A 27,720-nucleotide genomic window follows, 5' to 3' on the forward strand; every position below is an offset into this window, starting at 1 on the left:
TGCAAATCAAACTAATTATACAGTATGTAATGTACAAAATAACCCATATTCTTCATGCCAAGTGAAAGATGTTAAATATTTTTCCTTTGTCTAGTTCTGACAGTAGCAAATAAAAGCTCCTTCAATGCCAGGTCTAAAAAGCAGTCCTGCAGCCCACACTCTGTGGCACGTCTTCAGAAACTGCAGGTTTCCCGTTGGAAAAACACGTCGGTGGATGTAAACTGGTGTAGCGCGTGCTCTGTACTGCCGGTACCGTAGTTTGTCGATGTTCCCTTACACGCTCTTCCGCTCGTGTCTGCCGGTACCGTAGTTTGTCGATGTTCCCTTACACGCTCGTTCCGCTCGTGTCTGTCGCTACTGTAGTTTGTCGATGTTCCCTTACACGCTCGTTCCGCTCGTGTCTGACGAGTCCCGCGCGTGCGCCGCTCCGTCTGCCGCACTAAGCGCCACTGCACCGCACGCGGGCCTGGTTCACCAGCCTCCATCCGTCCAGGTCTAATTCCCGGGGGAGGGGGGAGCATCCGAGAATCTGTCCGGAACACCGAAGACGTTTCCAGTGACGGACCAGCCCGCCCGTAGCGCACTTCCCTCCGGACACTGCATACATCAAACTTGCTCCCATGGACCGTAAGGTAGGAGCGCGGCGCCACCGCGTCCGTTACAGCCCACCGGCCGGTTCCCCGTTTCCAGCGCTATAAAGCATTCAACCATCATCATTCATAAACATAACCAATATTGTTACGTCGGAGATATGAGATATAGGCACCTGTGGAGATGTATTACGCATTGGCGTGATTTCCACACCACATCTCCTCACTTTGTGAATTTCACCCTGCAGTTTCACCTGAGACGCGTGTCACTCCGTCCATGAAATGTGGCGTTTTTCCAAAGCGCGGTGATTACACACACACAGGTTCATCTTCATCTTCTTGAGACCTGTCAGACATCTACAGATGTTTATATATGACAAACGAGTGGCACAGATGGGAGGGGAAGTTTGCACGGAACAATGCGATGTGGCAAAACTTATTGTCCACAACAGAGGAGCGAGGACCCCACGGTCTCCTGGCGCCGAGTACAGGAGGCCCGTACAGCACCGGTAACATCTGTCATATTCAAATACCGACACGGCCGTATCTTCTGAAGGCGGAGCACCCGCCCTCTGCTCCGGTAACGTTATACCGGACAGGTTGACTTGGCGAAGCCTCCACACAGAGGCGCTGCTGAGTCTGATTGGCTGAACGCGTTCTTCAGTAATTACTAGCCTACTTTTTGTTCTGTCCTGGTGCTGTAATTAATTTGCTCTATCACTAAAACCATTCGAACTTTTTACCGTGCTAAACACGTATAAGTAGACATATCAATAAACAAACTTCCTTCATAACTGCGTCATTAATGTATCAAAACTAGCGACAGAAATAAAAACATATATATGTTTAAACAGGTCTCTCATCAAACGTTAGAAATAGTTGAGTGTTTTTTCCGAACAGTTAGGTTCCTGTCTAGCACCTCTGCTCTGATTGAATGGGTCTTTGCTACTCTATAGTATATAGTATTGCCTTCATGTGGGCGGTTCAGAACAGATCATCACTCAGATCATTGAAATGTGAAATGAAATGTGCCATATTTTGTCAATTGTAATTTTTACACCCCAATCGAAATTTGTCCTCCGCTTTTAACCCATCTGTGCAGTCAGAACACACACACACACACACACACACACACACACACCAGTGATTACTAGGGGGCTGTGGATCAAACGTACCCAGAGCGGTGGGCAGCCCTAGCCCGGCGCCCGGGGAGCAGTTGGGGTTAGGTGCCTTGCTCAAGGGCACCTCAGTCATGGCCTGTCTGGGAATCGAACCCACGACCCTCCGGTCACAAGACCAGTTCCCTAACCGCCAGATCATTGCTAGAAATTGTAATTTGTAGTGCACATACAATACACAGTGCATGTGAAAATTGTCTTTCTTTAATTGTTTAATTAAATGGTGTTTGGCTTCTGAGAAACACACACAGAAGAGAGATGACATGGTATATGTCCCCATAATACGTCTCCAATGCAGGGGCTGTTTCCTGCCAGGAACATTATAATCCAAACGTAGAATGTCATCTGAGTAGCACAGATATCCAGTTGCATCCTGCCACTATAAAATAATAAAGCCCCAACACCCTCCTACTGTCTCTCTCCTCTCTCCTCCCCTGTCTCTCTCCTTCCCTGTCTCTCTCCTCCCCTGTCTCTCTCCTCCCCTGTCTTTCCCCTCCCTCCTAACCCAAGTGTAAGTTGAGGTGTGACTGTCTGTTCATTTCTTATTGGAACAGCACACCTGAGGTCTTGTTCTAGAGGTGCTGCTCCTGGGCCTCTAAAGGCTCCAGAGATGGAGAGAAGCCCATGTGAGGTGTTAGAGCTGATGATGGAACGGTTCTGACCCAGTTCCTGCCTAGTTAGCAGAATTCTAAGGATGTGCATGAGGCTGAAGGAGTCGACTGCAGCCTCCATGTGCACCCACCGATCTCCCTACCCTGAGTCTGAGAGGGAGGGAGGGGGAGAGAGAGGGAGAGAGAGAGAGAGAGAGATAGAGGGAGGGGGAGAGAGAGAGAGAGGGAGGGAGAGAGAGAGAAAGGGGAAAAGGCTTGACTTTGGCCACATGCTGACATGCTTTAAAAACGAGAGGAGAGACCGAGCATGTTGGGGAGGGAGTGCTCTCTCTCTCTCTCTCTCTCTCTTATTTGGAGGAGGGGATGTGGAGAGAATAGAAGGTGAGACAGACGGGGGGAAGGCTGGGACTCAGACGAGAGAGAAAAGTGGGGAGTGAAATAAAGGGGCTACCGCAGTTACTATGGCCACGGAGGACTCTGCCCGTGGGGCTCACAACAACACCAAGAGTAAACTGTTTGAGTTCCTCGTCCATGGAGTGGTGAGTGGGCACGCTTATCCTCCGAGTGTGTGTGTCTGAGAGAGAGAGAGAGAGTGTGTGTACATGCTGCTTGAACATACAAAGGCATTCTGGCTGCACAGTGTAGCTACTCTGAAGGGTCCCGGGTGGTGCAGGTGTGTGTGTTGTTTTGTGTACTGTTGTCACCTCTGTTTACAATTGATATAAAAGGACAGAGATGCAGAGGGAGAGATTATGATGAGAAAGAGAGGGGTGTAGATCAGAGTGTAGGAGATGTGAGTGTAGATCAGAGTGCAGGAGATGTGAGTGTAGATCAGAGTGTAGGAGATGTGAGTGTAGATCAGAGTGTAGGAGATGTGAGTATAGATCAGAGTGTAGGAGATGTGAGTGAAGATCAGAGTGTAGGAGATGTGAGTGTAGATCAGAGTGTAGGAGATGTGAGTGTAGATCAGAGTGTAGGAGATGTGAGTATAGATCAGAGTGTAGGAGATGTGAGTGTAGATCAGAGTGTAGGAGATGTGAGTGTAGATCAGAGTGTAGGAGATGTGAGTGTAGATCAGAGTGTAGGAGATGTGAGTGTAGATCAGAGTGTGAGTGTAGATCAGAGTGTAGGAGATGTGAGTGTAGATCAGAGTGTAGGAGTTATGAGTAGATCAGGGTGTAGGGGGATGTAGAGTGTAGATCTGGGTGTAAGGGGGGGTGTAAAGTGGAAATCAGGGTGTAGGTGGGTGTAGAGTGTAGATCAGGGTGTAGGGGGGTGCAGAGTGTAGATCAGGTTGCAGAGTGTAGATCAGGGTGTAGGGGGGTGTAGAGTGTAGATCAGGGTGTAGAGTGTAGATCAGAGCGTAGGGGGGGTGTAGAGTGTAGATCAGGGTGTAGAGTGTAGATCAGGGTGTAGGGGGGGGTGTAGAGTGTAGATCAGGTTGTAGAGTGTAGATCAGAGCGTAGGGGGATGTAGAGTGTAGATCAGGGTGTAGAGTGTAGATCAGAGCGTAGGGGGGATGTAGAGTGTAGATCAGGGTGTAGAGTGTAGATCAGGGCGTAGGGGGGATGTAGAGTGTAGATCAGAGGTGTAGAGTGTAGATCAGAGCGTAGGGGGGATGTAGAGTGTAGATCAGGTTGTAGGGGGTTGTAGAGTGTAGATCAGGGTGTAGAGTGTAGATCAGGGCGTAGGGGGGATGTAGAGTGTAGATCAGAGGTGTAGAGTGTAGATCAGAGCGTAGGGGGGATGTAGAGTGTAGATCAGGTTGTAGGGGGTTGTAGAGTGTAGATCAGGGTGTAGGGGGGGTGCAGAGTGTAGATCAGGGTGTAGGGGGGTGTAGAGTGTAGATCAGAGCGTAGGGGGGTGTAGAGTGTAGATCAGGGTGTAGGGGGGGTGTAGAGTGTAGATCAGGTTGTAGAGTGTAGATCAGGGTGTAGGGGGGGTGTAGAGTGTAGATCAGGTTGTAGAGTGTAGATCAGAGCGTAGGGGGGATGTAGAGTGTAGATCAGGGTGTAGAGTGTAGATCAGAGCGTAGGGGGGATGTAGAGTGTAGATCAGGGTGTAGAGTGTAGATCAGGGCGTAGGGGGGATGTAGAGTGTAGATCAGAGGTGTAGAGTGTAGATCAGAGCGTAGGGGGGATGTAGAGTGTAGATCAGGTTGTAGAGTGTAGATCAGAGCATAGGGGGGATGTAGAGTGTAGATCAGGGTGTAGGGGGCTGTAGAGTGTAGATCAGGGTGTAGGGGGGGTGTAGAGTGTAGATCAGGTTGTAGAGTGTAGATCAGAGCGTAGGGGGGTGTAGAGTGTAGATCAGGGTGTAGGGGGGTGTAGAGTGTAGATCAGGGTGTAGGGGAGATGTAAAGTGTAGATCAGGGTGTAGAGTGTAGATCAGGGTGTAGGGGGGTGTAGAGTGTAGATCAGGGTGTAGAGTGTAGATCAGGGTGTAGGGGGGTGTAGAGTGTAGATCAGGGTGTAGAGTGTAGATCAGAGCGTAGGGGGGTGTAGAGTGTAGATCAGGGTGTAGGGGGGTGTAGAGTGTAGATCAGAGCGTAGGGGGGTTGTAGAGTGTAGATCAGGGTGTAGGGGAGATGTAAAGTGTAGATCAGGGTGTAGGGAGGTGTAGAGTGTAGATCAGGGTGTAGGGGGGTGTAGAGTGTAGATCAGGGTGCAGGGGGGATGTAGAGTGTAGTTCAGAGTGTAGAGTGTAGATCAGGGTGTAGGGGAGATGTAAAGTGTAGATCAGGGTGTAGAGTGTAGATCAGGGTGCAGGGGGGATGTAGAGTGTAGTTCAGGGTGTAGAGTGTAGATCAGGGTGTAGGGGAGATGTAAAGTGTAGATCAGGGTGTAGAGTGTAGATCAGGGTGCAGGGGGGATGTAGAGTGTAGATCAGGGTGTAGAGTGTAGATCAGGGTGTAGGGAAGATGTAAAGTGTATGTATGCCTGATCTGGGTCAGCCTTTGAGGGTGATGAGACTACAGAACACTGTGAGTGGATCTGGATGACCGTGTGCCGTACGCTGCGCCTCAAACACACCAGTTTCCCCCAGTTTGGGGTTTGTACTTTCACCCTCAGCTAGAGCAAAACTACACTTGGCACTGTTTCTCTATCAATTCCTCAGTGACAGCCTGGTGCGTCTCCGTGACACCTGCAGCCCCCCCCCTCGTGCTCACACCCCGACCTCCACTGTGACCTTGAGGATCGGGGGCTTGGCAGGCAGACCTCGTGTCCCCCCGCTGTGTCCACATGTTCACGTCCCAGTTCTGCCCCTCCTGCACTGTGGATTGAGCCAGGCCCGCGAGCCCTGGGGTTGGGCCCCGTCTGGGAGGGGTGAGCGGGTCGAACGGGTCGTGGCGCCGCACGGGAGCGTAGCTGGAGCTGCCCGCTGTTGGCTGCACTTCTACACGCGTCTGCAGCTCCCGTGGACGTCCGCACGGGCCTGTGACTTTGAGTTTGAGCTTCTGCAGCTGTCATTGTCCTCTCAACCAGCTCGGCACAAACCATTAACCATTACTGGGGAGAGGCACAAACCATTAACCATTACTGGGGGGAGGCACAAACCATTAACCATTAATGTGTGGAGTATGAAGGTGAATCTGTTGCGAAACTTGAGAGCATGAAGGACATGATTTGAAAACTTGTAAAGCAAAATCTGTTCTAAAGAAACATGTGGATATTTTTACAATGACAAAAAATTCTCACCCATAAAAAAATAATGCTGAAATAATTATATTACTTGCAAGTTAATATTTATTTTAGTCGCAGTCTGGAGCCCTGGCATGTGCCTCTATCTTTTTTCAAGATGTAGCGTGTAGATCGGGGTGTAGAGTGTAGATCAGGGTGTAGGGGGGGTGTAGAGTGTAGATCAGGGTGTAGGGGGTGTGTAGAGTGTAGAGTCTGTCAGCCCTGGCATGTGCCTCTGTCTTTTTTCAAGATAAAAGACGAATACAAAATTGGAAGAGTAGTTAATTTTTTTTACAAGCTGTCCGCAACCCACCAGTTGAGAATCACTGTTTTAGTTCATCATCACGGACATTTTCCAGCCAGCTGCAGATTGAAGCTGCTGGGGGTTGAAGGTAAACTGTGGAGTCCGGCTCACTGGTGCGTTTCGTGTTAACGTTACGGCACGTTTATTGTCCAGCTCAAACTGCGGACTGGAAAATGGATCGGTAAGTGGATCGGCTGCTGCTATTGGAGGATTTGGGTTTCAGACAGATCCCAAAACCTAACCTATACCCATACCTTAATCCTAACCAAAACCTAACCTATACCCATACCTTAATCCTAACCAAAACCCTGCCCCTACAGCAGTGGCTGGACTGATGTTTTCACTGCCTTAACTGTATATTGCACAGTATTTTGTGTGTGTGTGTGTGTGTGTTTGTGGGTTTTTTTTTTTTTTTTTTTTTTTTTGAGAAACATAATCTGGGAACACATACACGTGTCTACAAGTGGCATTATGATTTATTATATGGTTATTATATGTAGTTTTTCTCTGATTTCTTATTGTTCTCACAGCGTCCAGGCATGATGTCAGGGGCCCGGATGCCGCATCAGGGAGCCCCTATGGGCCCCCCAGGCCCACCATATGGAGGAACACCCCCAGTCCGGACGGTTATGCCCAACCCACTGGACCCCATCCGGAAATGCCCCAACCCCACCACACCCGTGCAAGCACCCTCTGCCCAGAACCGCCCCAGAAGGTCAGTACTGCCTACCTGCTCAGCAAGTCGAACTTTGTCTCTCCAGCACAGCTCCATGGGTACACAGCGCGTCTCTACAACGTGTCCATGAATACACACATGCAATAAATAAAATGTGCTTTTCCATAACAACCTCCCCTCTCACAAGGGAAGAGTGGGTCCAGGACTCTCGCATGCCTTCCTCTGCTCTGGGGCAGGTTCGGTTCTGTTTAACACTGTTGTATCTGTGAACGTCCTGATGCATCAGGGAAAGGGCCAGAGCTCCTGCTTGGACCTTCTAGTGGAGGAGCCTCTCATTCTCCTAGTGGTGCTCCAGGGATCTCCAGGGACAGACTCACCCCATGATGGGGTCAGTGCTTAGACCGCTGGTCCACAACGCAGTGGTGCAGTTTCCCAGAGGTAAAAGCATGAAGCATTGGCTCCCCCCACTCCCGCTCCACCAGCCGTTCCCGGAGGAACCGTGTGGTTTTGAGGTGGAAGAGCAGGACCATGGGAAAGTCCCGCTCTAGATGATGGGGGTTGGGGTGGACTAACGCGTGCGGGGCCATCAGGACCGTGGGATCCCGGTCACACTGGATCACAGGAGTTGGCCTCATCTCAGCAGGCGAAGCACTGTGAGATGTTGACGTGTGGGTGTGTGTGGGTGTGTGTGGAGATGTGCGGTGTCCACACACATGATGTGAAGCATTGGCCTCGGTGTGCCGTGGACTGGGAGAATGTAGAACACGTGTGCATGTGAACACGCAGGACGTCTGTGTCATCATCTCACTACAAGGTCATAGGAAGGACAGACAACCTCACTCTAGACTCTGGACTAGACTCACCAGTGTTTTCACTTAACCTGAAAAACTCACTCTAGACTCTGGACTAGACTCACCAGTGTTTTCACTTAACCTGAAAAACCACTGAAAAGCTCCAGTGGGCTTTTCAGTGCAGTCATGGCCTGACGGTTAGGGAACTGGTCTTGTGACCGGAGGGTCGTGGGTTCGATTCCCAGACAGGCCATGACTGAGGTGCCCTTGAGCAAGGCACCTAACCCCAACTGCTCCCCGGGCGCCGGGCTAGGGCTGCCCACCGCTCTGGGCACGTGTGATCCACAGCCCCCTAGTAATCACTAGTGTGTGTGTGTGTGTTCTGACTGCACAGATGGGTTAAAAGCGGAGGACAAATTTCGATTGGGGTGTAAAAAATCACAATTGACAAAATATGGCACATTTCATTTCATTTAAGGTTAGTGTTAATGTTGAGTTAGGGTTAGTGTTGGTGTTAATGTTAGTGTTAGGGATAGTATTAGTGTTAGGGTTAGTGTTAGTGTTAGGGTTTGTTTCATTTCCTTCTAGTAATTTTACTTCATATTGTGCCTGCGTGGGTTTGAGTAGACTCACACACTCTCTCTCAGACTCACGTACTTTCTTTCATCTTTCTACCACTCATGCATAAAAAAATCTTTCTTTTTCAGTGTTCCTCCTGATTCCTCTCACTCTCCACTCTTCTCTCTCTCTCTCTCTTCTCTCTCTCTCTCTCTCTCTATCTCTCTCTCTCACACTCACACAGCTGGAACAGGCAGATGGACTGTAGACTGTGCTATCAGTCACCATAGTAACATGGTCTTTCTGTCTATTCTTCATAGTGCCAAGAGAAGGAAGATGGCAGACAAGATTCTCCCTCAGAGGGTGAGCTACACTCGCCCCACCCTCCATCCCCACCCTCCATCCCCTCACCACACCCTCCATCCCCTCACCCCACCCTCCATCCCCTCACCCCACCCTCCATCTCCTCACCACACCCTCCATCCCCTCACCCCACCCTCCATCCCCTCACCACACCCTCCATCCCCTCACCACACCCTCCATCCACTCACCCCACCCTCCATCTCCACCCTCCATCCCCTCACCACACCCTCCATCTCCACCCTCCATCCACTCACCCCACCCTCCATCCCCACCCTCCATCCCCTCACCACACCCTCCATCCCCTCACCCCACCCTCCATCCCCTCACCACACCCTCCATCCCCTCACCCCACCCTCCATCCCCTCACCCCACCCTCCATCCCCTCACCACACCCTCCATCCCCTCACCACACCCTCCATCCACTCACCCCACCCTCCATCTCCACCCTCCATCCCCTCACCACACCCTCCATCTCCACCCTCCATCCACTCGCCCCACCCTCCATCCCCTCACCCCACCCTCCATCCCCTCACCCCACCCTCCATCCCCTCACCACACCCTCCATCCCCTCACCACACCCTCCATCTCCTCACCCCACCCTCCATCCCCTCACCCCACCCTCCATCCCCTCACCCCACCCTCCATCTCCTCACCCCACCCTCCATCCCCTCACCACACCCTCCATCTCCTCACCCCACCCTCCATCCCCTCGCCACACCCTCCATCTCCTCGCCCCACCCTCCATCCCCTCGCCCCACCCTCCATCCCCTCGCCACACCCTCCATCTCCTCGCCCCACCCTCCATCCCCTCGCCACACCCTCCATCTCCTCGCCCCACCCTCCATCCCCTCGCCCCTCCCTCCATCCCCTCACCCCACCCTCCATCCCCTCGCCCCACCCTCCATCCCCACCCTCCATCCCCTCGCCCCACCCTCCATCTCCTCGCCCCACCCTCCATCCCCTCGCCCCTCCCTCCATCCCCTCGCCCCACCCTCCATCTCCTCGCCCCACCCTCCATCTCCTCGCCCCACCCTCCATCTCCTCGCCCCACCCTCCATCCCCTCGCCCCTCCCTCCATCCCCTCGCCCCACCCTCCATCTCCTCGCCCCTCCCTCCATCCCCTCGCCCCTCCCTCCATCCCCTCGCCCCACCCTCCATCCCCTCGCCCCTCCCTCCATCCCCTCGCCCCACCCTCCATCTCCTCGCCCCACCCTCCATCCCCTCGCCCCTCCCTCCATCCCCTCGCCCTTCCCTCCATCCCCTCGCCCCACCCTCCATCCCCTCACCCCTCCCTCCATCTCCTCGCCACACCCTCCATCCCCTCGCCCCTCCCTCCATCCCCTCGCCACACCCTCCATCCCCACCCTCCATCCCCTCACCACACCCTCCATCCCCTCACCACACCCTCCATCCCCACCCTCCATCCCCTTGCCCCACCCTCCATCCCCACCCTCCCTCCATCTCCACACCCCTCACCTCTTTTTCTTTCCTGGGAGAACAAGACGGGGGTAGAGGTGGTGTAGGGTGGGGGTAGAGGTGGTGTAGGGTGGGGGTAGAGGTGGTGTAGGGTGGAGGTAGAGGTGGTGTAGGGTGGGGGTAGAGGTGTTGTAGGGTGGAGGTAGAGGTGGTGTAGGGTGGAGGTAGAGGTGGAGGTAGAGGTGGTGTAGGGTGGAGGTAGAGGTGGTGTAGGGTGGAGGTAGAGGTGGTGTAGGGTGGGGGTAGAGGTGTTGTAGGGTGGAGGTAGAGGTGGTGTAGGGTGGGGGTAGAGGTGGTGTAGGGTGGAGGTAGAGGTGGTGTAGGGTGGGGGTAGAGGTGTTGTAGGGTGGAGGTAGAGGTGGTGTAGGGTGGGGGTAGAGGTGGTGTAGGGTGGAGGTAGAGGTGGTGCAGGGTGGAGGTAGAGGTGGTGTAGGGTGGAGGTAGAGGTGGTGTAGGGTGGGGGTAGAGGTGGTGTAGGGCGGGGGTAGAGGTGGTGCAGGGTGGGGGTAGAGGTGGTGTAGGGTGTAGGTAGAGGTGGAGGTAGAGGTGGTGTAGGGTGGAGGTAGAGGTGGTGTAGGGTGGAGGTAGAGGTGGTGTAGGGTGGGGGTAGAGGTGGTGTAGGGTGGAGGTAGAGGTGGTGTAGGGTGGGGGTAGAGGTGGTGTAGGGTGGAGGTAGAGGTGGTCCAGGGTGGAGGTAGAGGTGGTGTAGGGTGGAGGTAGAGGTGGTGTAGGGCGGGGGTAGAGGTGGTGTAGGGTGGGGGTAGAGGTGGTCCAGGGAGGAGGTAGAGGTGGTGCAGTGTGGGGGTAGAGGTGGTGTAGGATGGAGGTAGAGGTGGTGTAGGGTGGGGGTAGAGGTGGTCCAGGGTGGGGGTAGAGGTGGTGCAGTGTGGGGGTAGAGGTGGTGTAGGGTGGAGGTAGAGGTGGTGTAGGATGGAGGTAGAGGTGGTGTAGGGTGGGGGTATAGGTGGTGCAGGGTGGGGGTAGAGGTGGTGTAGGGTGGGGGTAGAGGTGGTGTAGGGTGGGGGTAGAGGTGGTGTAGGGTGGAGGTAGAGGTGGTCCAGGGTGGGGGTAGAGGTGGTGCAGGGTGGGGGTAGAGGTGGTGTAGGGTGGGGGTAGAGGTGGTGTAGGGTGGGGGTAGAGGTGGTGTAGGGTGGAGGTAGAGGTGGTCCAGGGTGGGGGTAGAGGTGGTGCAGGGTGGGGGTAGAGGTGGTGTAGGGTGGAGATAGAGGTGTTGTAGGGCGGAGGTAGAGGTGATCCAGGGTGGAGGTAGAGGTGGTGGGGTGGGGGTAGAGGTGGTCCAGGGTGGGGGTAGAGGTGGTGCAGGGTGGAGGTAGAGGTGGAGGTAGAGGTGGTGTAGGGTGGGGGTAGAGGTGGTGTAGGGTGGGGGTAGAGGTGGTGTAGGGTGGGTCTAGAGGTGTTGTAGGGCGGAGGTAGAGGTGGTCCAGGGTGGAGGTAGAGGTGGTGTAGGGTGGGGGTAGAGGTGGTGTAGGGTGGAGGTAGAGGTGGTGTAGGGTGGGGGTAGAGGTGGTGTAGGGTGTAGGTAGAGGTGGTGTAGGGTGGGGGTAGAGGTGGTGTAGGGTGTAGGTAGAGGTGGTGTAGGGTGGGGGTAGAGGTGGTGTAGGGTGGAAGTAGAGGTGGTCCAGGGTGGAGGTAGAGGTGGTGTAGGGTGGGGGTAGAGGTGGTGTAGGGTGTGGGTAGAGGTGGTGTAGGGTGGAGGTAGAGGTGGTCCAGGGTGGGAGTAGAGGTGGTGCAGGGTGGGGGTAGAGGTGGTGTAGGGTGGAGGTAGAGGTGGTGTAGGGTGGGGGTAGAGGTGGTCCAGGGAGGAGGTAGAGGTGGTGCAGGGTGGGGGTAGAGGTGGTGTAGGGTGGGGGTAGAGGTGGTGCAGGGTGGGGGTAGAGGTGGTGTAGGGTGGGGGTAGAGGTGGTGTAGGGTGGAGGTAGAGGTGGTGTAGGGTGGGGGTAGAGGTGGTGCAGGGTGGGGGTAGAGGTGGTGTAGGGTGGAGGTAGAGGTGGAGGTAGAGGTGGTGTAGGGTGGAGGTAGAGGTGGTGTAGGGTGGGGGTAGAGGTGGTGTAGGGTGGGGGTAGAGGTGTTGTAGGGTGGAGGTAGAGGTGGTGTAGGGTGGAGGTAGAGGTGGAGGTAGAGGTGGTGTAGGGTGGAGGTAGAGGTGGTGTAGGGTGGGGGTAGAGGTGGTGTAGGGTGGGGGTAGAGGTGTTGTAGGGTGGAGGTAGAGGTGGTGTAGGGTGGAGGTAGAGGTGGAGGTAGAGGTGGTGTAGGGTGGAGGTAGAGGTGGTGTAGGGTGGAGGTAGAGGTGGTCCAGGGTGGAGGTAGAGGTGGTGTAGGGTGGGGGTAGAGGTGGTCCAGGGTGGAGGTAGAGGTGGTGTAGGGTGGAGGTAGAGGTGGTGTAGGGTGGGGGTAGAGGTGTTGTAGGGTGGAGGTAGAGGTGGTGTAGGGTGGGGGTAGAGGTGGTGTAGGGTGGAGGTAGAGGTGGTGCAGGGTGGAGGTAGAGGTGGTGTAGGGTGGAGGTAGAGGTGGTGTAGGGTGGGGGTAGAGGTGGTGCAGGGTGGAGATAGCCCAGCGTGGGTGCGTGTGCAGAAAGTGGGTCAGTGTCCCGGGTGGTGCTCCTGCCTTCATGGACAGGAGGGGCCTCGTCTGATCCCCCAGACACCACGACCCATCAGCTGATGTGAAAAGTGCAGCTGGTGTGGACTCAGGTGGAGCGCCTCCGTCAGGTGGAGGTGCAGATGATACGGTTCAGGCGGGATGCTGCTGCAGAGCGAGTGTCTCGTCGCACAGCTGTTAGTGACGGGGTGTGTGTGTGTGTGTGTGTGTGTGTGTGTGTGTTTCTTTTTTGTCCTGCTGTTACTTGGCATGCATGTTGCACATGCTCTCGGTTTCACACTCTATTTTTGTGCTCTGGGTTTTTGTGATTTTGTTTGTAAATTTTTGGGAGGTGCAGCAAAGGGGTAAGACAGAATGATGCAATGCAATGAAAGCCTGTAGGGTGTTGGATTATGCGTGTTATTCCTGAATTCTGGGCAGTCATTGGTTCATCCTTGCATTGGTAGCTGACAGCAGAGAGTAATTAGTCCTTAATCTGTGTTAATTAATTAAGCCCTGGGAGAGGCACAGGCTCTGCCTCTAGAGAAATTGATCCGGTTTGTCTGCCGTTCAAAGTGATGGCGTTCACAAGTCCATAATTAAGACCGTAGGAAATTCATTAACATAATTAACAGTGCCCCGCCCCTTTATTCACATTTAATTTACATTCTGTCATTAGATTCGTGAGTTGGTACCTGAGTCCCAGGCGTATATGGACCTGCTGGCTTTTGAGCGCAAATTGGACCAAACCATTATGAGAAAACGGGTGGACATTCAAGAGGTCCTGAAAAGACCCATGAAGGTACATACCACCTCCTTGTTCAGGTCGGGGAGGGTTGGGCAGGATCTGGCGGATTTGGCGCATAACGTCGGCTTCGCTCAGACATTATTGTATAAGTGGCCTAAACAAAGCAACATTACAAAACCGTTACAACAAAGCTGATATTGATTTGGTGAATTGGATTAATGTTATACTTCAACTTATGTTTATGCTGTAACACAAGTGTGAAGGTCAGAATAAACAAAAACTTTGCAACAGCTTTATGAAGTCTGGCTGTGAGATAATTGAAATATTAACCGGATTAGCAGATCTGTTTTTAGGGGTACGACGCTTTTAACATCTTACTCTTGTCTGCGTTAACATCGTCTTCTGTGTGGACAGCAAAAGCGTAAACTCCGACTGTACATCTCCAACACGTTCCACCCTGCCAGACCTGACTCCGACGACTCTGAGGGCAGCATTGCATCCTGGGAACTGAGAGTAGAAGGAAAACTCCTGGATGATGTGAGTGAAGACAGTATGTGTTAAAGGGCGTTCCCCTGCGTTACTGCTGCACTGTGGCACAGCTCCAATTAATGTGCCCGTGTCTATTACACATGTGTGTACGTACATGTGTATGTGTGTTCATACACGTGTGCGTGTGTTCATGTGTGTGTGTGTGTGTGTGTGTGTGTGTGTGTGTGTGTGTGTACATACATGTTTGCATGTTTGAACTTACATGTGTGCGTGTGTATGTTCATGCATGTTTGTCTGAACCTGTATGTGCATACATGTGTACATATCTGTGTGTGCATACATGTGGACATGTGTGTGTGTGCGCATACAAGTGTACATATCTGTGCGTGTGTGCGCACACATGTGTACATGTGTGTGCATACGTGAGTGTGTGTGTACATACATGTGTACATATTTGTGCGTGTGTGTGCATACATGTGTACGTGTGTGTGCATACATGTGTACGTGTGTGTGCATACATGTGTACGTGTGTGTGCATACATGTGTACATATTTGTGCATGTGTGTGCATACATGTGTACGTGTGTGTGCATACATGTGTACATATTTGTGTGTGTGTGTGCATACATGTGTACATATGTGTGTGCATACATGTGTACATATTTGTGTGTGTGTGTGCATACATGTGTACATATTTGTGTATGTGTGTGTGTGTGTGTGCATACATGTGTACATATTTGTGTGTGTGTGTGTGTGCGTGCATACATGTGTACATATGTGTGTGTATATATATGTTTATATATGTGTGTGTGTGTGCATACATGTGTATATAGTTGTTTACGTGTGTGTGGGTGCATACATGTGTACATATGTGTGTGTGTGTGTGTGTGTGTGCATACATGTGTACATATGTATGTGTGTGCGCTTACATGTGTACATATTTGTGTGTGTGTGTGTGCATACGTGTGTGTGCATACATGTGTGTGTGTGTGTATACATGTGTACATATTTGTGTGTGTGTGTGTGTGTGTGTGCATACATGTGTACATATGTGTGTGCATATATGTGTACGTATGTGTGTGTGTATACATGTGTACGTGTGTGTGTGTGCATACATGTGTACATGTGTGTGTGTGTGTGTGCGCATACATGTGTACATATGTGTGTGTGTGCATACTTGTTTACATGTGTGTGTGTGTGTGGGTGCATACTTGTGTACATATGTTTGGGTGTGTGTGCATACTTGTGTGTGTGTGCATACATGTGTACATGTGGGTGTGTGTGTGCATACATGTGTACATATGTGTGTGTGTGTGTGTGTGTGTCCATACATGTGTACATATATGTGTGTGTGTGTGTGTGTGCATACATGTTTGTGTGTGTGTGCATACATGTACATATGTGTGCGTGTGTGTGTGTTCGTTCATACATATGTGTGTGTGTGTGTGTGTATGTGTGTGTGTGACTGTGTGTTATTAGTTATAAACTGATATGATCTTCATGTCCATCTCTGTTCCGTAGCCTGGAAAACAAAAGCGGAAGTTCTCGTCCTTCTTCAAGAGTCTGGTGATCGAGCTTGACAAAGACCTGTACGGCCCTGATAACCACTTAGTGGAGGTGAGGACCAGCTAGTACGCACTTGGTTTGAGTGTTGTTGCTGAATAATTTAAGCTTTTTGTGGTCATGCACCTGCTGCGTCGTCCTTCACACACACACACACACACACACACACACCATGCGCATCACACAGTTCCTCTCTCCATTGTGTGTTTGTCCTGATGTGTGAGGATGTGGACACTGTGCTGTGATTCTTTTCTCTCACTCAGTGCTGTTTTAAACCATCAAGATGTGTTAAGACTGATTTACTCACATAGAGGCTCTGAACACCGTCCCAACATCCTGCAGGTTGAGTCAAGTTCCCATCCAGCGCCGAGTGGGCCGACCCAGACGACGTTCCGTAGTTCAGAAGAACCGTCTGTGTCCTCGGTCATACTGAGCAGTGGACAGTCTCATCTCATAATTACATCTAAAATCCCAGAGCCATTTAATAACAGTATGTTGTAATTAGACTCCCAAAACCCAAAGTGCTGTTTGAAACTGCTGTGATCTTGGCATTGCACAGCATGTAAACAAACTAGGTGTTTTTACTCCATCAAGTGTTTTTCTCAAGCTGCTTCAGATCATTCCTAATGTAATTCTGGTGTGTTTTGTTGTCTGTGTGCAAAACAGTGGCACCGCACTCCTACGACGCAGGAGACCGACGGCTTCCAGGTGAAGAGACCCGGAGATATGAATGTACGCTGCACTTTGCTCCTTATGCTGGATTACCAGGTGTGTGCAGAAACCTTTTATTATTATGAACCTTTTTATTATTAATTATTCCTCATGTCAATCTAGAGCAATGCTGCTATTGCAGATGATACAGATACACAGCTCACAAGCCAAAAGGTTATGAGGAGGGACATTGTTTCTGTAGAGCACTTCATGACACACTTATGATCCCTTAGGGCAATTCTGCAAAAGGCCTCAGAAATCCATCTCCGTGCTAAATGGATTTGTCACTAAATAATCATTTTATGCGTGAAAGACGGTTAACCTCAACTGTTGAACCATTAAGTTTCAATGACTTTACATCTGTGTACAGTAGCCATGGTTAAATTACCAGTACCATTCTGATGGTAAGTCTGTGAGCTCAAATTTACATTCAGTCCTGGTTGCAGGTGATGGTGTTATTGTCTGATCTGACAGTGAGGAGAGAAGCATGAATGTGTCGGGACTGTAGCGGGTGCACCAGTACTCGCGGTGGCACCAGTACTCGCGGTGGCACCAGTACTCGCGGTGGCACCAGTACTCGTGGTGGCACCAGTACTCGTGGTGGCACCAGTACTCGCGGTGGCACCAGTACTCGCGGTGGCACCAGTACTCGTGGTGGCACCAGTACTCGTGGTGGCACCAGTACTCGTGGTGGCACCAGTACTCGCGGTGGCACCAGTACTCGCGGTGGCACCAGTACTCGAGGTGGCACCAGTACTCGAGGTGGCACCAGTACTCGCGGTGGCACCAGTACTCGCGGTGGCACCAGTACTCGTGGTGGCACCAGTACTCGCGGTGGCACCAGTACTCGCGGTGTTGAGTTGTATTTGATGTGTGTTCCCGTGTGCAGCCGCCCCAGTTTAAACTGGACCCCCGCCTGGCTCGCCTGCTGGGCGTCCACACACAGCCGCGGTCCTGCATCGTCCAGGCCCTGTGGCAGTACGTCAAGACCAACACGCTGCAGGACTCGCATGAGAAGGAGTTCATCAACTGTGATAAGTACTTCCAGCAGGTATGGGGCATGTTTGACCCCTGCTGTGTGCTTAAATGATGTCGGTTAGGGGTTGGGGTTAGGGGTTAGGGGTTGGGGGTTGCGGTTAGGCTTAGACGTCTCTGCACTGTTGCGCCAGCCTGCTCAACCATGTGGCTCTTCTCTTAGATCTTTGACTGCCCACGTCTGAAGTTCTGTGAGATTCCACAACGGCTCACCAACCTGCTGCTGCCTCCCGACCCAATTGTAATCAATCATGTGATCAGGTACTGAAGGGTCCTGAGTGGAAGCAGGAATCACATTCACTTTCTCTTGGAGGCTTTAATTCTTTCCCTAACCCCTAACCCCTAACCCTAACCCTTCATTAAACAGCGTGGACCCCAGTGATCACAAGAAGACGGCCTGTTATGACATAGATGTTGAGGTCGACGATCCTCTGAAGACTCAAATGAGGGGATTTCTGCTGTCCACTGCTAATCAACAGGAAATAGCATCGCTGGAGAACAAGGTGAGCGTCATGACAATAAGGTTAGAGGTTAGGGGTTAGGATTAGGGTTAGAGGTCAGAGGTTAGGGTTAAAACAATAGCACACTGGGGGAATACTTCTGTCCTTCTTAGCCAGACATTGCTTACCCTCACTAACTGCCGGAAGGTCAGCCAAGGATCCTCTTAACTGCCCCTGCAATTTGTTCTGCACTACTCCATGTCTCCTCAGATCCACGACACCATTGAGTCCATCAACCAGCTGAAGATTCAGAGAGATTTCATGCTTAGTTTCTCTAGGGATCCAAAGGGTTACATTCAGGACTGGATCTGCTCCCAGAACCGGGACCTTAAGGTGAGACTACGTTTATTCGAAGCCTGCTGAACAAACTACACTCATCTGCTCATACTTGGACCCCATGGATCTCCACGTCTGGTTATTAGTACAGTGGAACCTCGGTTAACGACAACAATCCGTTCAGAAAAGTTGGACGCTACCCGAAATGTTCGCTATCCGAAACAATTTTCCCCATAAGAAATAAAGGAAATAGAAATAATTGGTTCCCAGCCCCTGTTGACTCTCTAATATATGAAAGTTTACAGGCTGTATAGGTATGTTTCTTTTTTTTTATGTGAACAGTTAAAATACAGTACAAAGACATGTCTTGGTCTGAGATGCTGGTCGGTCATGTTAGATGCTGCATCTCTTGGTCTGAGATGCTGCATCTCTTGGTCTGAAATGCTGGCTGGTCAAGTGAGATGCTGCGTCTCTTGGTCTGAGATGCTGATTGGTCACGTGTGAGTGACGTAGCTGTTTGCTGTCTGAAATTTTGTTTGTTAATTGTTTAAATTTACATTAAGCCTAAATAATATTTCATTATATTTAAATAAAATGTAATTAAACTGTATGTATGTAATTACATGTAATGTAATGGTTCTCTAAATTAAATTCAGTATTATGTGCTTTAATTTAGATCAACTGAAGAGACTGTATAAATTTTGTAATGGTTCAGTCTTGAAGCACCTTGTCTGGTTGCAGCTGATGACTGACGTGGTGGAGAATCCCGACGTGGAGCGGAGGGCGGAGTTTTATACCCAACCCTGGTCCCAGGAGGCAGTCAACCGCTATTTCTACTGGAAGGTGAGTGTGAAGGATTAGGGTTAAGATCATAGTTTCCTGACCTCTGACCTCCACAAGCATAGCTTCCTCTTGCTCTTTAAAATGAAATGAGTATTTTGTAAGACCTTGTAGCATTGTGAGGTTACATTGACCTTGTAGTATTGTGAGGTTATATTGACCTTGTAGCATTGTTAGGTTACATTGACTTTGTAGCATTGTGAGGTTATATTGACCTTGTAGCATTGTTAGATTACATTGACCTTGTAGCATTGTGAGGTTATATTGACCTTGTAGCATTGTGAGATTACATTGACCTTGTAGCACTGTGAGGTTATATTGACCTTGTAGCATTGTTAGGTTAAATTGACCTTGTAGCATTGTGAGGTTATATTAAACTTGTAGCATTTTTAGGTTAAACTGACGTAGCATTTTTAGGTCACACTGTTTTTAAGATAATTCTCATTATAGGTTTTATGTAGGTTTGTAGCTCTGACTAATGATGTATACAATGAAGTTGACAAAGTAGTCAGTAACTAATAAATAATACAAATAGATCAATTCTATTGGATAATACAAATGAATAATACTAATAGATAAATACTAATGGAAATACAAATGGATAATACCACAAAAAGCACAAAAAATAGGAAATGCACAAGAAATAACCAAAACTACAAAGCTAGGAAAAATACTTGGATACTGTAGTACACAAAGTCAAAAACATGAAATACACAGGGTATAAATACATAGGGTAAAATACACAGTATATAAATGCACAGGCTAAAAAGGGAAAAACAGAGTAGAAATACCCAGGATAATACAAGATAATCCTAATGGATAATACTAACAAAGAATCCTAATGGATAATCCTAATGGATAATACTAATGTTTAATACTGACGGATCATACTGATGGATCATACTAACGGATAATCCTAATGGATAATACTAAGTGAAACATTACAGAAAAAAGGAGTGTTACATGAGCACACCCTGAACACATCCTGAGTTTTCTGTTGTATCACACAGTTCTGTTGTGTCACACACAGGCACACACACACAAACACACACACACACACACACAATGTAATGTGTGCTAGTTTATTTGTACTGTGAAATGTATACTAGTTTATTTGTATTAGATAATGTGTACTAGTATATTTGTATTGGGTAATGTGCAGTCGTTTATGTATACTGTGTAATGGGTACTAGTTTAATCAGCGTTTGTTGTGTTTTGTTCTGATCCAGATTCAACAGCGGAGACAGGAGCTGGACCAAGCTTTGACCATGCGTACCACTTAGAAGAAGACCCGCCGTTCCCATGGGAACTGAAACGTCTAAGCCGCACATTAGCCAAGTAAACAGGACAATCTACTGGACTCAACTACTGTAAGCTCATTGTTAATCTACTGGACAATGAGCTTACTGTCTTTGAACAGTAAGAAACACTGGTGGCAAAAAGGTGTAATGTATAGTTTGTACGTGTTGTTCTAATGTGGTTTTGAATATATATATAAAGTATATAACAGTGCTACTTGAAAGTTTGTAAACTCCTTGAGTAGTTTACATTTTTCTGTAAATGAACCAAAGTAAATGAACCACAGCTGCATTGGTAAAGTCAGTTAGGTAAAACACTCGGGTGAAAACACGAGTGCTCAAGTAATCAATTAAGCACACCAATCAAATGAGACACGCTTGGGAAAAGATTTGAGCCACACTGACTAAAAGGGAAAGGAAACCAACCAAACCTCGTCGTGTGTAAAGGCGTAAAGCACACAGATCAACAATGCCGAGAGGAAAGGAGACATCTGAGGACATGAGGAAGGTGGTGACAGTCCATCAGTCTGGGGAAGCTACAAGAACATCTCCAGAAGATTCCAGCTCCATCCACTGTAAGAAAATTCATTTACAAATGGAGGACACTCAGCATCACTGTAACTTTGCCATCAAAATGGATAACCAGCTAAACTTACACCAAGAAGCACCAGAAAAATTGTAATTCAGGCAAAGGCCAACCGACACACTACACATCACCAACACACCATCACCCACACACCACTTACACATCACCCACACACCACACATCACTCACACACCACCCACCACCCACCACCTACATATCACACACCACCTACACATCACACACCACCTAGAAACATCACCTACAGACCACCCACACATCACCTACACACCACCCACACTACTCGCACATCACCCACACACCACCCACACATCTAGCAGAATGCCTCTGCTCTCAAGAAAGAACACAGTCCGCAGAACACAGAGAGCACTTGAACAAACCAGATGCTTTCTGGAAGTCCGTCAACACTGCATATAAAGAGAAGAATCTCCTCCAAACAGTGAAGCACGGTGATGGAAATGTGAAGATCTGGGCCATCAATTCCCAGGACTTTCAATGAATTCTTGACCAGAATCTCCTGCCATCAGTCATGTGAGACACTCGTTTGTGGAGGGGGGGGGGGGGGTGGGTTAAATGTTTAAACCACCATGTTTGGGTGGTTCACAAACTTTCAAGCAGCACTCTTTCTTTCTCTCTCTCTCTCTCTCTCACAGAAGTTTCATGTCACGGGTCAAACATTGTGGCAGAGCAACAAGACAGGCATGAGTTCTACTGCCCCAGCAATGTAGTTCTACTGCCCCAGCAAGGTAGTTCTACTGCCCCAGCAATGTAGTTCTACTGCACCAGCAAGGTAGTTCTACTGCCCCAGCAAGGTAGTTCTACTGCCCCAGCAAGGTAGTTCTACTGCCCCAGCAAGGTCTCCCAGGCAGACTTCAAAGCTGTGCAAGGTCTTTTGAAGAAGCACAAAGAAACAGGGTTGAGGAGTGAAGACACCGGGGTCAGCTGACAGACACATCACGTTTACTTTACTTCAAAAGTGGAAGATGCTCAGCAGACCCATCAGCTCAGAACAGTGCATTCACAGTGCAACAGTGAATCATGGTGGAGGTTCAACAGTGAATCGTGGTGGGGGTTCAACAGTGAAGCGTGTTAGAGGTTCAACAGTGAAGCGTGTTAGAGGTTCAACAGTGAAGCGTGTTAGAGGTTCAACAGTGAATCATGGTGGAGGTTCAACAGTGAATCATGGTGGAGGTTCAACAGTGAAGCGTGTTAGAGGTTCAACAGTGAATCATGGTGGGGGTTCAACAGTGAATCATGGTGGAGGTTCAACAGTGAATCATGCTGGAGGTTCAAGAATGAAGCGTGTTGGAGGTTCAAGAGTGAAGCGTGTTGGAGGTTCAACAGTGAATCATGGTGGAGGTTCAACAGTGAATCATGGTGGAGGTTCAACAGTGAATCATAGTGGATGTTCAACAGTGAAGCGTGTTGGAGGTTCAACAGTGAAGCGTGTTAGAGGTTCAACAGTGAATCATGGTGGGGGTTCAACAGTGAATCATGTTGGAGGTTCAACAGTGAATCATGGTGGGGGTTCAACAGTGAAGCGTGTTGGAGGTTCAACAGTGAAGCGTGTTGGAGGTTCAACAGTGAAGCGTGTTAGAGGTTCAACAGTGAATCATGGTGGGGGTTCAACAGTGAATCATGGTGGGGGTTCAACAGTGAATCATGGTGGGGGTTCAACAGTGAATCATGGTGGAGGTTCAACAGTGAAGCGTGTTGGAGGTTCAACAGTGAATCATGATGGGGGTTCAACAGTGAATCATGGTGGGGGTTCAACAGTGAATCATGGTAGAGGTTCAACAGTGAAGCGTGTTGGAGGTTCAACAGTGAATCATGTTGGAGGTTCAACAGTGAATCATGTTGGAGGTTCAACAGTGAATCATGTTGGAGGTTCAACAGTGAAGCGTGTTGGAGGTTCAACAGTGAATCATGTTGGAGGTTCAACAGTGAATCATGTTGGAGGTTCAACAGTGAATCATGGTGGAGGTTCAACAGTGAATCATAGTGGAGGTTCAACAGTGAATCATGTTGGAGGTTCAACAGTAAATCATGGTGAAGGTTCAACAGTGGTGTTTTCTGTGGAGTGGTGTTTCCCTGCAGTGTGTGTGTGTGTGTGTGTGTGCGTGTGTGTACATACACATAGAGAGAGAGAGAATATGTATGTATGTATGTATAGGACATTTTGAATCAACAAATTCTAATGCTACAGTGCACAGAACATGTTCAAGACCAAACATGATTCCTGACTGCACTTAATGTAAATGTGAAAAGGGCTGTGTACTGCCCGTGTACTGCCTGTGTAGTGGCTGTGTACTGGCTGTGTACTGGCTGTGTACTGCCTGTGTACTGGCAGATTTGGCCAGGAAATGTTTGTTTTGTTAGTGTTTTGGTAGCTCACACAAATGTGTCTGTGTGTAAACAGATGTTTATGTTTTTGTTTTTTGTTGTGCGTCACTTTCTTCTCGTGTTGGTTCTTCATCTGTTGTGTCTGTGAACTGAAGCACTGTGTGGTCTTTTTTCACTAGTCTGGAATGAAACATTTATGGATATGTGTATCACGTCTTGGTACTTCAGATCAGACACTGTTTGCTTAACTGAAATGCTTTTTCAGTACTATTATGTGCTGTGAGCAAGTGTATTAATGGCATTAAAGAAATACTTCAATATTTTTAGACAGGTGAAATCACTCACGAAAGCTGTAAGTATAGATGAGTCCAGTTATCACTATCATTATTACATTGTTTTTTTGAGGAGACACAACTATTGATCTATTATGTATTCATAAATTCAAATCTTGTGGCCTTTAAGGGAAGAAAATTGGGATGGGTGCATCTTCTTATTTACTTGATGGCTATCATGACATTGTTAATGTGGTCTAAAAAAGGTTTTTAAGTCCCATAAACATGTAAAATATGATGAGTGTTATGGTTGTTTATGAAGTGTCATTTGCCAGAATCTGGGACATCTAGTCCTATAATTACTTTCATGATTTCAGGATGTTTAAGAATGTTATGTTTAAAGGATTCTGTGGTCTCATGTCATAAACATTTGATATGTGTAAATAAATGAATTAGTTACTGTAAGGGAATTTGTGATTTGCTTTCCACTTATTACTAAGTGTGGACAATACATATATGAATACTGATGAATATGATTACTGAGAGACCAAATACATTTTGCCCTGACACTCCCTTTTTGTCCTTTATGGACAAATTACATCAAATACCGACCACGACCATTCAGGGTTTCAGTCATAACATCATTACAGAGGGTACATGAAAACTCCTGTTGATTTATAACACATTATCGTCCAGATGTTGAAACATGAATGAATCACAGTTCGTGCCCATCATCATTAGGGCTGTGACGATATCCGCATTACGGCAATACCGCGGTTATGTAGTGCCTACCGCGGTGTTGAGCTCATTACCGTGGTTTATTTATCTATAAAAGGAATCGTTTCCATTGCGAAAAAAACATGGAAAAACATTTTCATTGCGATCGCTGTGTACACGAGAGGAACAGTCCATTAAATAAATGGGGTTTGGGGGATGGGTGGGGGGGTGCTGGATTTTTGTGCGTGATTACCGTATTTTCCGGAGTATAAGCTACTTTTCCCCCCACGATTTGAACCATGCGGTTTATAATGGGCTGCAGCTTTTCTGTAGATTTCTTCACCCGTCAGGGGTGGAGCAGAAAGTTAATCAGGTGGTAGGACAAAGTTGTGACTCAAAGAAGAAAGTGCTCATTTTCATTTAGCACACGCGAGCAGCAGGCACGACGGAGTTTTTTTCATGTGTTGTGCCGAATTCCGACTCCCCTCGTTTGCACACGCATAAAGACGCTACAGATGATATTCGGGAGTTACAGTGATTAACTTAGTTCATTGAGCACTCTAGTTTTGTCTTAACTAGATATTTAGACATAATACTGCTGTAATACTGCGAAGTCATGTGGTCAGAGGTGAACTTCGGTACAGCCAGTGCGTATTTTATTTAAAATAATTAACACCCTTGAGCCAGTGTGGCTTTGGACATATGATAATGCCGTGCCGTTTGCCGTGATGGATAATTAAAGTCAATCTCTTATTTATGCATAGAAACATAAATCGACAATATTATCTGTATCGTATTTATGTGCTGAATAACGTGACAAGTCGGAATTCCACACAAACTGATCAGGGGTGAGTTTCCCAAAATGTTCTTAGCGCGAAGTACTTCGTAACCTCGTACTTACGTACGCGAAGTACTTGGCGCTAAGAACGTTTTGGGAAACTCACCCCAGTTCAGTTAAATGTATTCAGTTTAGTAGATATACGTGGCTTTTGGCCCGGTGCGGACACTGAACTCGCCACGTATTTGTAGGAGGAAGCCCTCGATTCGCATTCGGACCCACTTGCCCGGTGGCGGAAAAATCAAAATGGATTCCCTCTTCTGTCAAACATTGCCAGAAAATATATGACGTTTGTGTAACGAGCACTCCATCGGGGTGTGTATTCAGCACGGCAGGCAACATTGCCACCTCGTTTAGATCGTACTTTAAACCGGACAAAATGAACTTGTTGGTTTGTCTTGCAAGGTAGGCCTACATGATGAAGACGGAAAAATAAGATATTTATAGTTAACGTTATTCACGTCATTATTAACAATATTATGGCCATAATTTTGCGTATTTACGACAAATTAAGTTTTTGTTAATTTAAAAGTGCATGTTTTTTTTATAAACTATAATTTATTCATTTTATTTTATTTTTCGGGTTACCGCGGTTATACGTTGCTCTTTCACCGCGGTAAGAAAAAATCCATACCGTCACAGCCCTAATCATCATCTGGTCCGGTAGATCTTCATCAAAGTCCTCCGTCACGTTGGTCACCATCTGGAACTCCTTAGTCCTGTACAGAAAACTGAAAGGGTGATTCTCACGAAGACCTTCACATTAACATAAAAAAAATTTCACCTCATTGCAGCATTTTTTCAAGTTGAGAACCTAAAATAGAATGTCTATTGCCAGGATAATTCTCATCACCGTTACAGTAAATGACGAAGCTAGATCAATGGTTCAAAATTTTTTTTTATGATTTATTTCATATTTCCACAACATACCCCATCAACTTAACAGCACAGTCCTTGACAATTACTTTGATCTTGTTTTTTTATTTATTTATAGTTAAGCAACTCTCATTACCGATACACAATTTGTAATATATATTTTAATTTTTTAACTGATGGAAATGATCTTAGAATTTGTTTGATCAAAAACTCATGTGGACAACAGGTGAGGGATATACTATAGTAAAATGAACAAAAGTTATGATAAGATGTGAAACTCTTTAAAAAAAATTACCATTTTAGATCCATAACGGTAATGAGGACACAATAGAACGGTAATGAGAATAAATGTAACGGTAATGAAACCGAGTTAAGACAATTGTGTAACACAATATGGAACCAGAAACAAGCAAATTTCATTGAAACATATGACAAAGAAACAGTAAACATTGAAGACTACAATGTGATCATCTTTGGGCTGAAGCTGTCACCCCAGTCTTTCACCCTTCCCTTAGCAAAAAGTAGTATACTTAAAGTTCATTTTATTAAGTATACTTCAGTATAAGTATAGCAAGTATACTACATATACTTTAAGTGTACTAGAAAGTATACCAATTTAATACTTTTTCTGACTAAATTGGAACATTTCTAGTTTATAAAAGTATACTTTAAAGTTCATTTTAAGTTTTCAAAAGTACACTTTATAGTATAAAACTAGTATACTCATCTATATGCTATCAATGTACTTGGTATATCCTTCTCGTATGCTTAAAGTATACCACAAGTACACTTATCTGTACAGATGACTAGACGTAGACAACATAAACACATGTCCAAAGGGGAGGGGGCAGGGGCCGTAGCATGACAGGTAAAGCAAAACTTGTGCATATGCTTGTAAAAATGTTAACATAAACATAACATTTTAAACTCCAGCATTATACTATTAATATATAAATTAAAAGTTAAGCATGAGTCAATGACTTGACCTTATTATGCACTTGGAGCAAGATATAGTAAATATTAGTACTTTGTGGCAGAAAAGATATAAATAAATAATAATAATTAATAATAAATAAATATAAATTATATAAAATGTGTTAAATGCCTTTTTTAGCAGTCTTACATAAGAATCTCATTACCAGCTCAATGGTTCTCATTACCGTTATGGCCCTCACAATGCATGGTAATGAGAATATGGAGTAACGGTAATGAGATGCTCTTGGCTAATTCCACAAATAACTTAAAATGCTAACATGCTAGCAACCTATAACTTTTCCAGATGTCAAAGCCTTATATTGTGATACCATTCATGAAATAATATGTTTTTATATTTTTAAAAGTAATAAGTATTAAACCATAATGGTGATGATAATAGACAGTGTAACTGAGGACAGATTTATCAATATTAACACAAATTTCACAAAGGGAGAGAAGAGTGACCAACTGACTTTGTCTCCATTTTGAATCTTGTCTCTGAAGTGATACATCATGGGATAGCTGATCAATTTAAAAGGCACAGTGTTCTTTTTATAGGGGGTGAAATCATGAAACGGTAATGAGAAAAAATTGGTTCGGACACGCTTATTTTGTACAAAATCAAGTACCTTTTTTGATTCAACACAAAAAATATTTATATTATGTATAAATATAGAGATTTTAAATGACTTTACCCTATTTTATTTATTTAATATTATTAATAATTTTTATATGGTTTAACTTACAATTAGAAAGAAGGGGTACGGACACATAACGGTAATGAGAATTTCCATATATTTTTTATTCAATT

General features: G+C 47.4%; 1 protein-coding gene across 8 annotated transcripts; it reads left to right on the top strand.

The window, feature by feature from the left end:
- The first annotated feature begins 59 nt into the window (after positions 1 to 59).
- Positions 60 to 23,968, top strand: smarcd3a (SWI/SNF related BAF chromatin remodeling complex subunit D3a). Of its 8 annotated transcripts, XR_013121102.1 has the most exons (15): positions 2,722 to 2,918; positions 6,894 to 7,078; positions 8,709 to 8,751; positions 13,505 to 13,627; positions 13,988 to 14,110; positions 15,583 to 15,678; positions 16,291 to 16,392; positions 17,225 to 17,386; positions 17,534 to 17,631; positions 17,738 to 17,873; positions 18,081 to 18,203; positions 18,888 to 18,989; positions 20,216 to 21,935; positions 21,984 to 22,055; positions 22,104 to 23,968. XR_013121102.1 is itself a non-coding variant. In XM_076973641.1 (13 exons), the coding sequence occupies exons 1-13, from the start codon at positions 621 to 623 to the stop codon at positions 20,267 to 20,269; spliced, it is 1,359 nt and encodes a 452-aa protein (XP_076829756.1). In that variant the 5' UTR covers positions 60 to 620; the 3' UTR covers positions 20,270 to 23,968. The 8 variants fall into 8 exon arrangements, 2 of the variants coding, with proteins under 2 accessions (XP_076829756.1, XP_076829755.1); XR_013121101.1 differs by having other exon boundaries at positions 20,216 to 22,847; positions 22,896 to 23,968; XR_013121097.1 differs by having other exon boundaries at positions 20,216 to 22,607; positions 22,680 to 23,968.
- Positions 23,969 to 27,720: the final 3,752 nt, after the last annotated feature.

This window comes from Brachyhypopomus gauderio, chromosome 14, assembly GCF_052324685.1.
Source record: "Brachyhypopomus gauderio isolate BG-103 chromosome 14, BGAUD_0.2, whole genome shotgun sequence".
Lineage (NCBI taxonomy): Eukaryota > Metazoa > Chordata > Actinopteri > Gymnotiformes > Hypopomidae > Brachyhypopomus > Brachyhypopomus gauderio.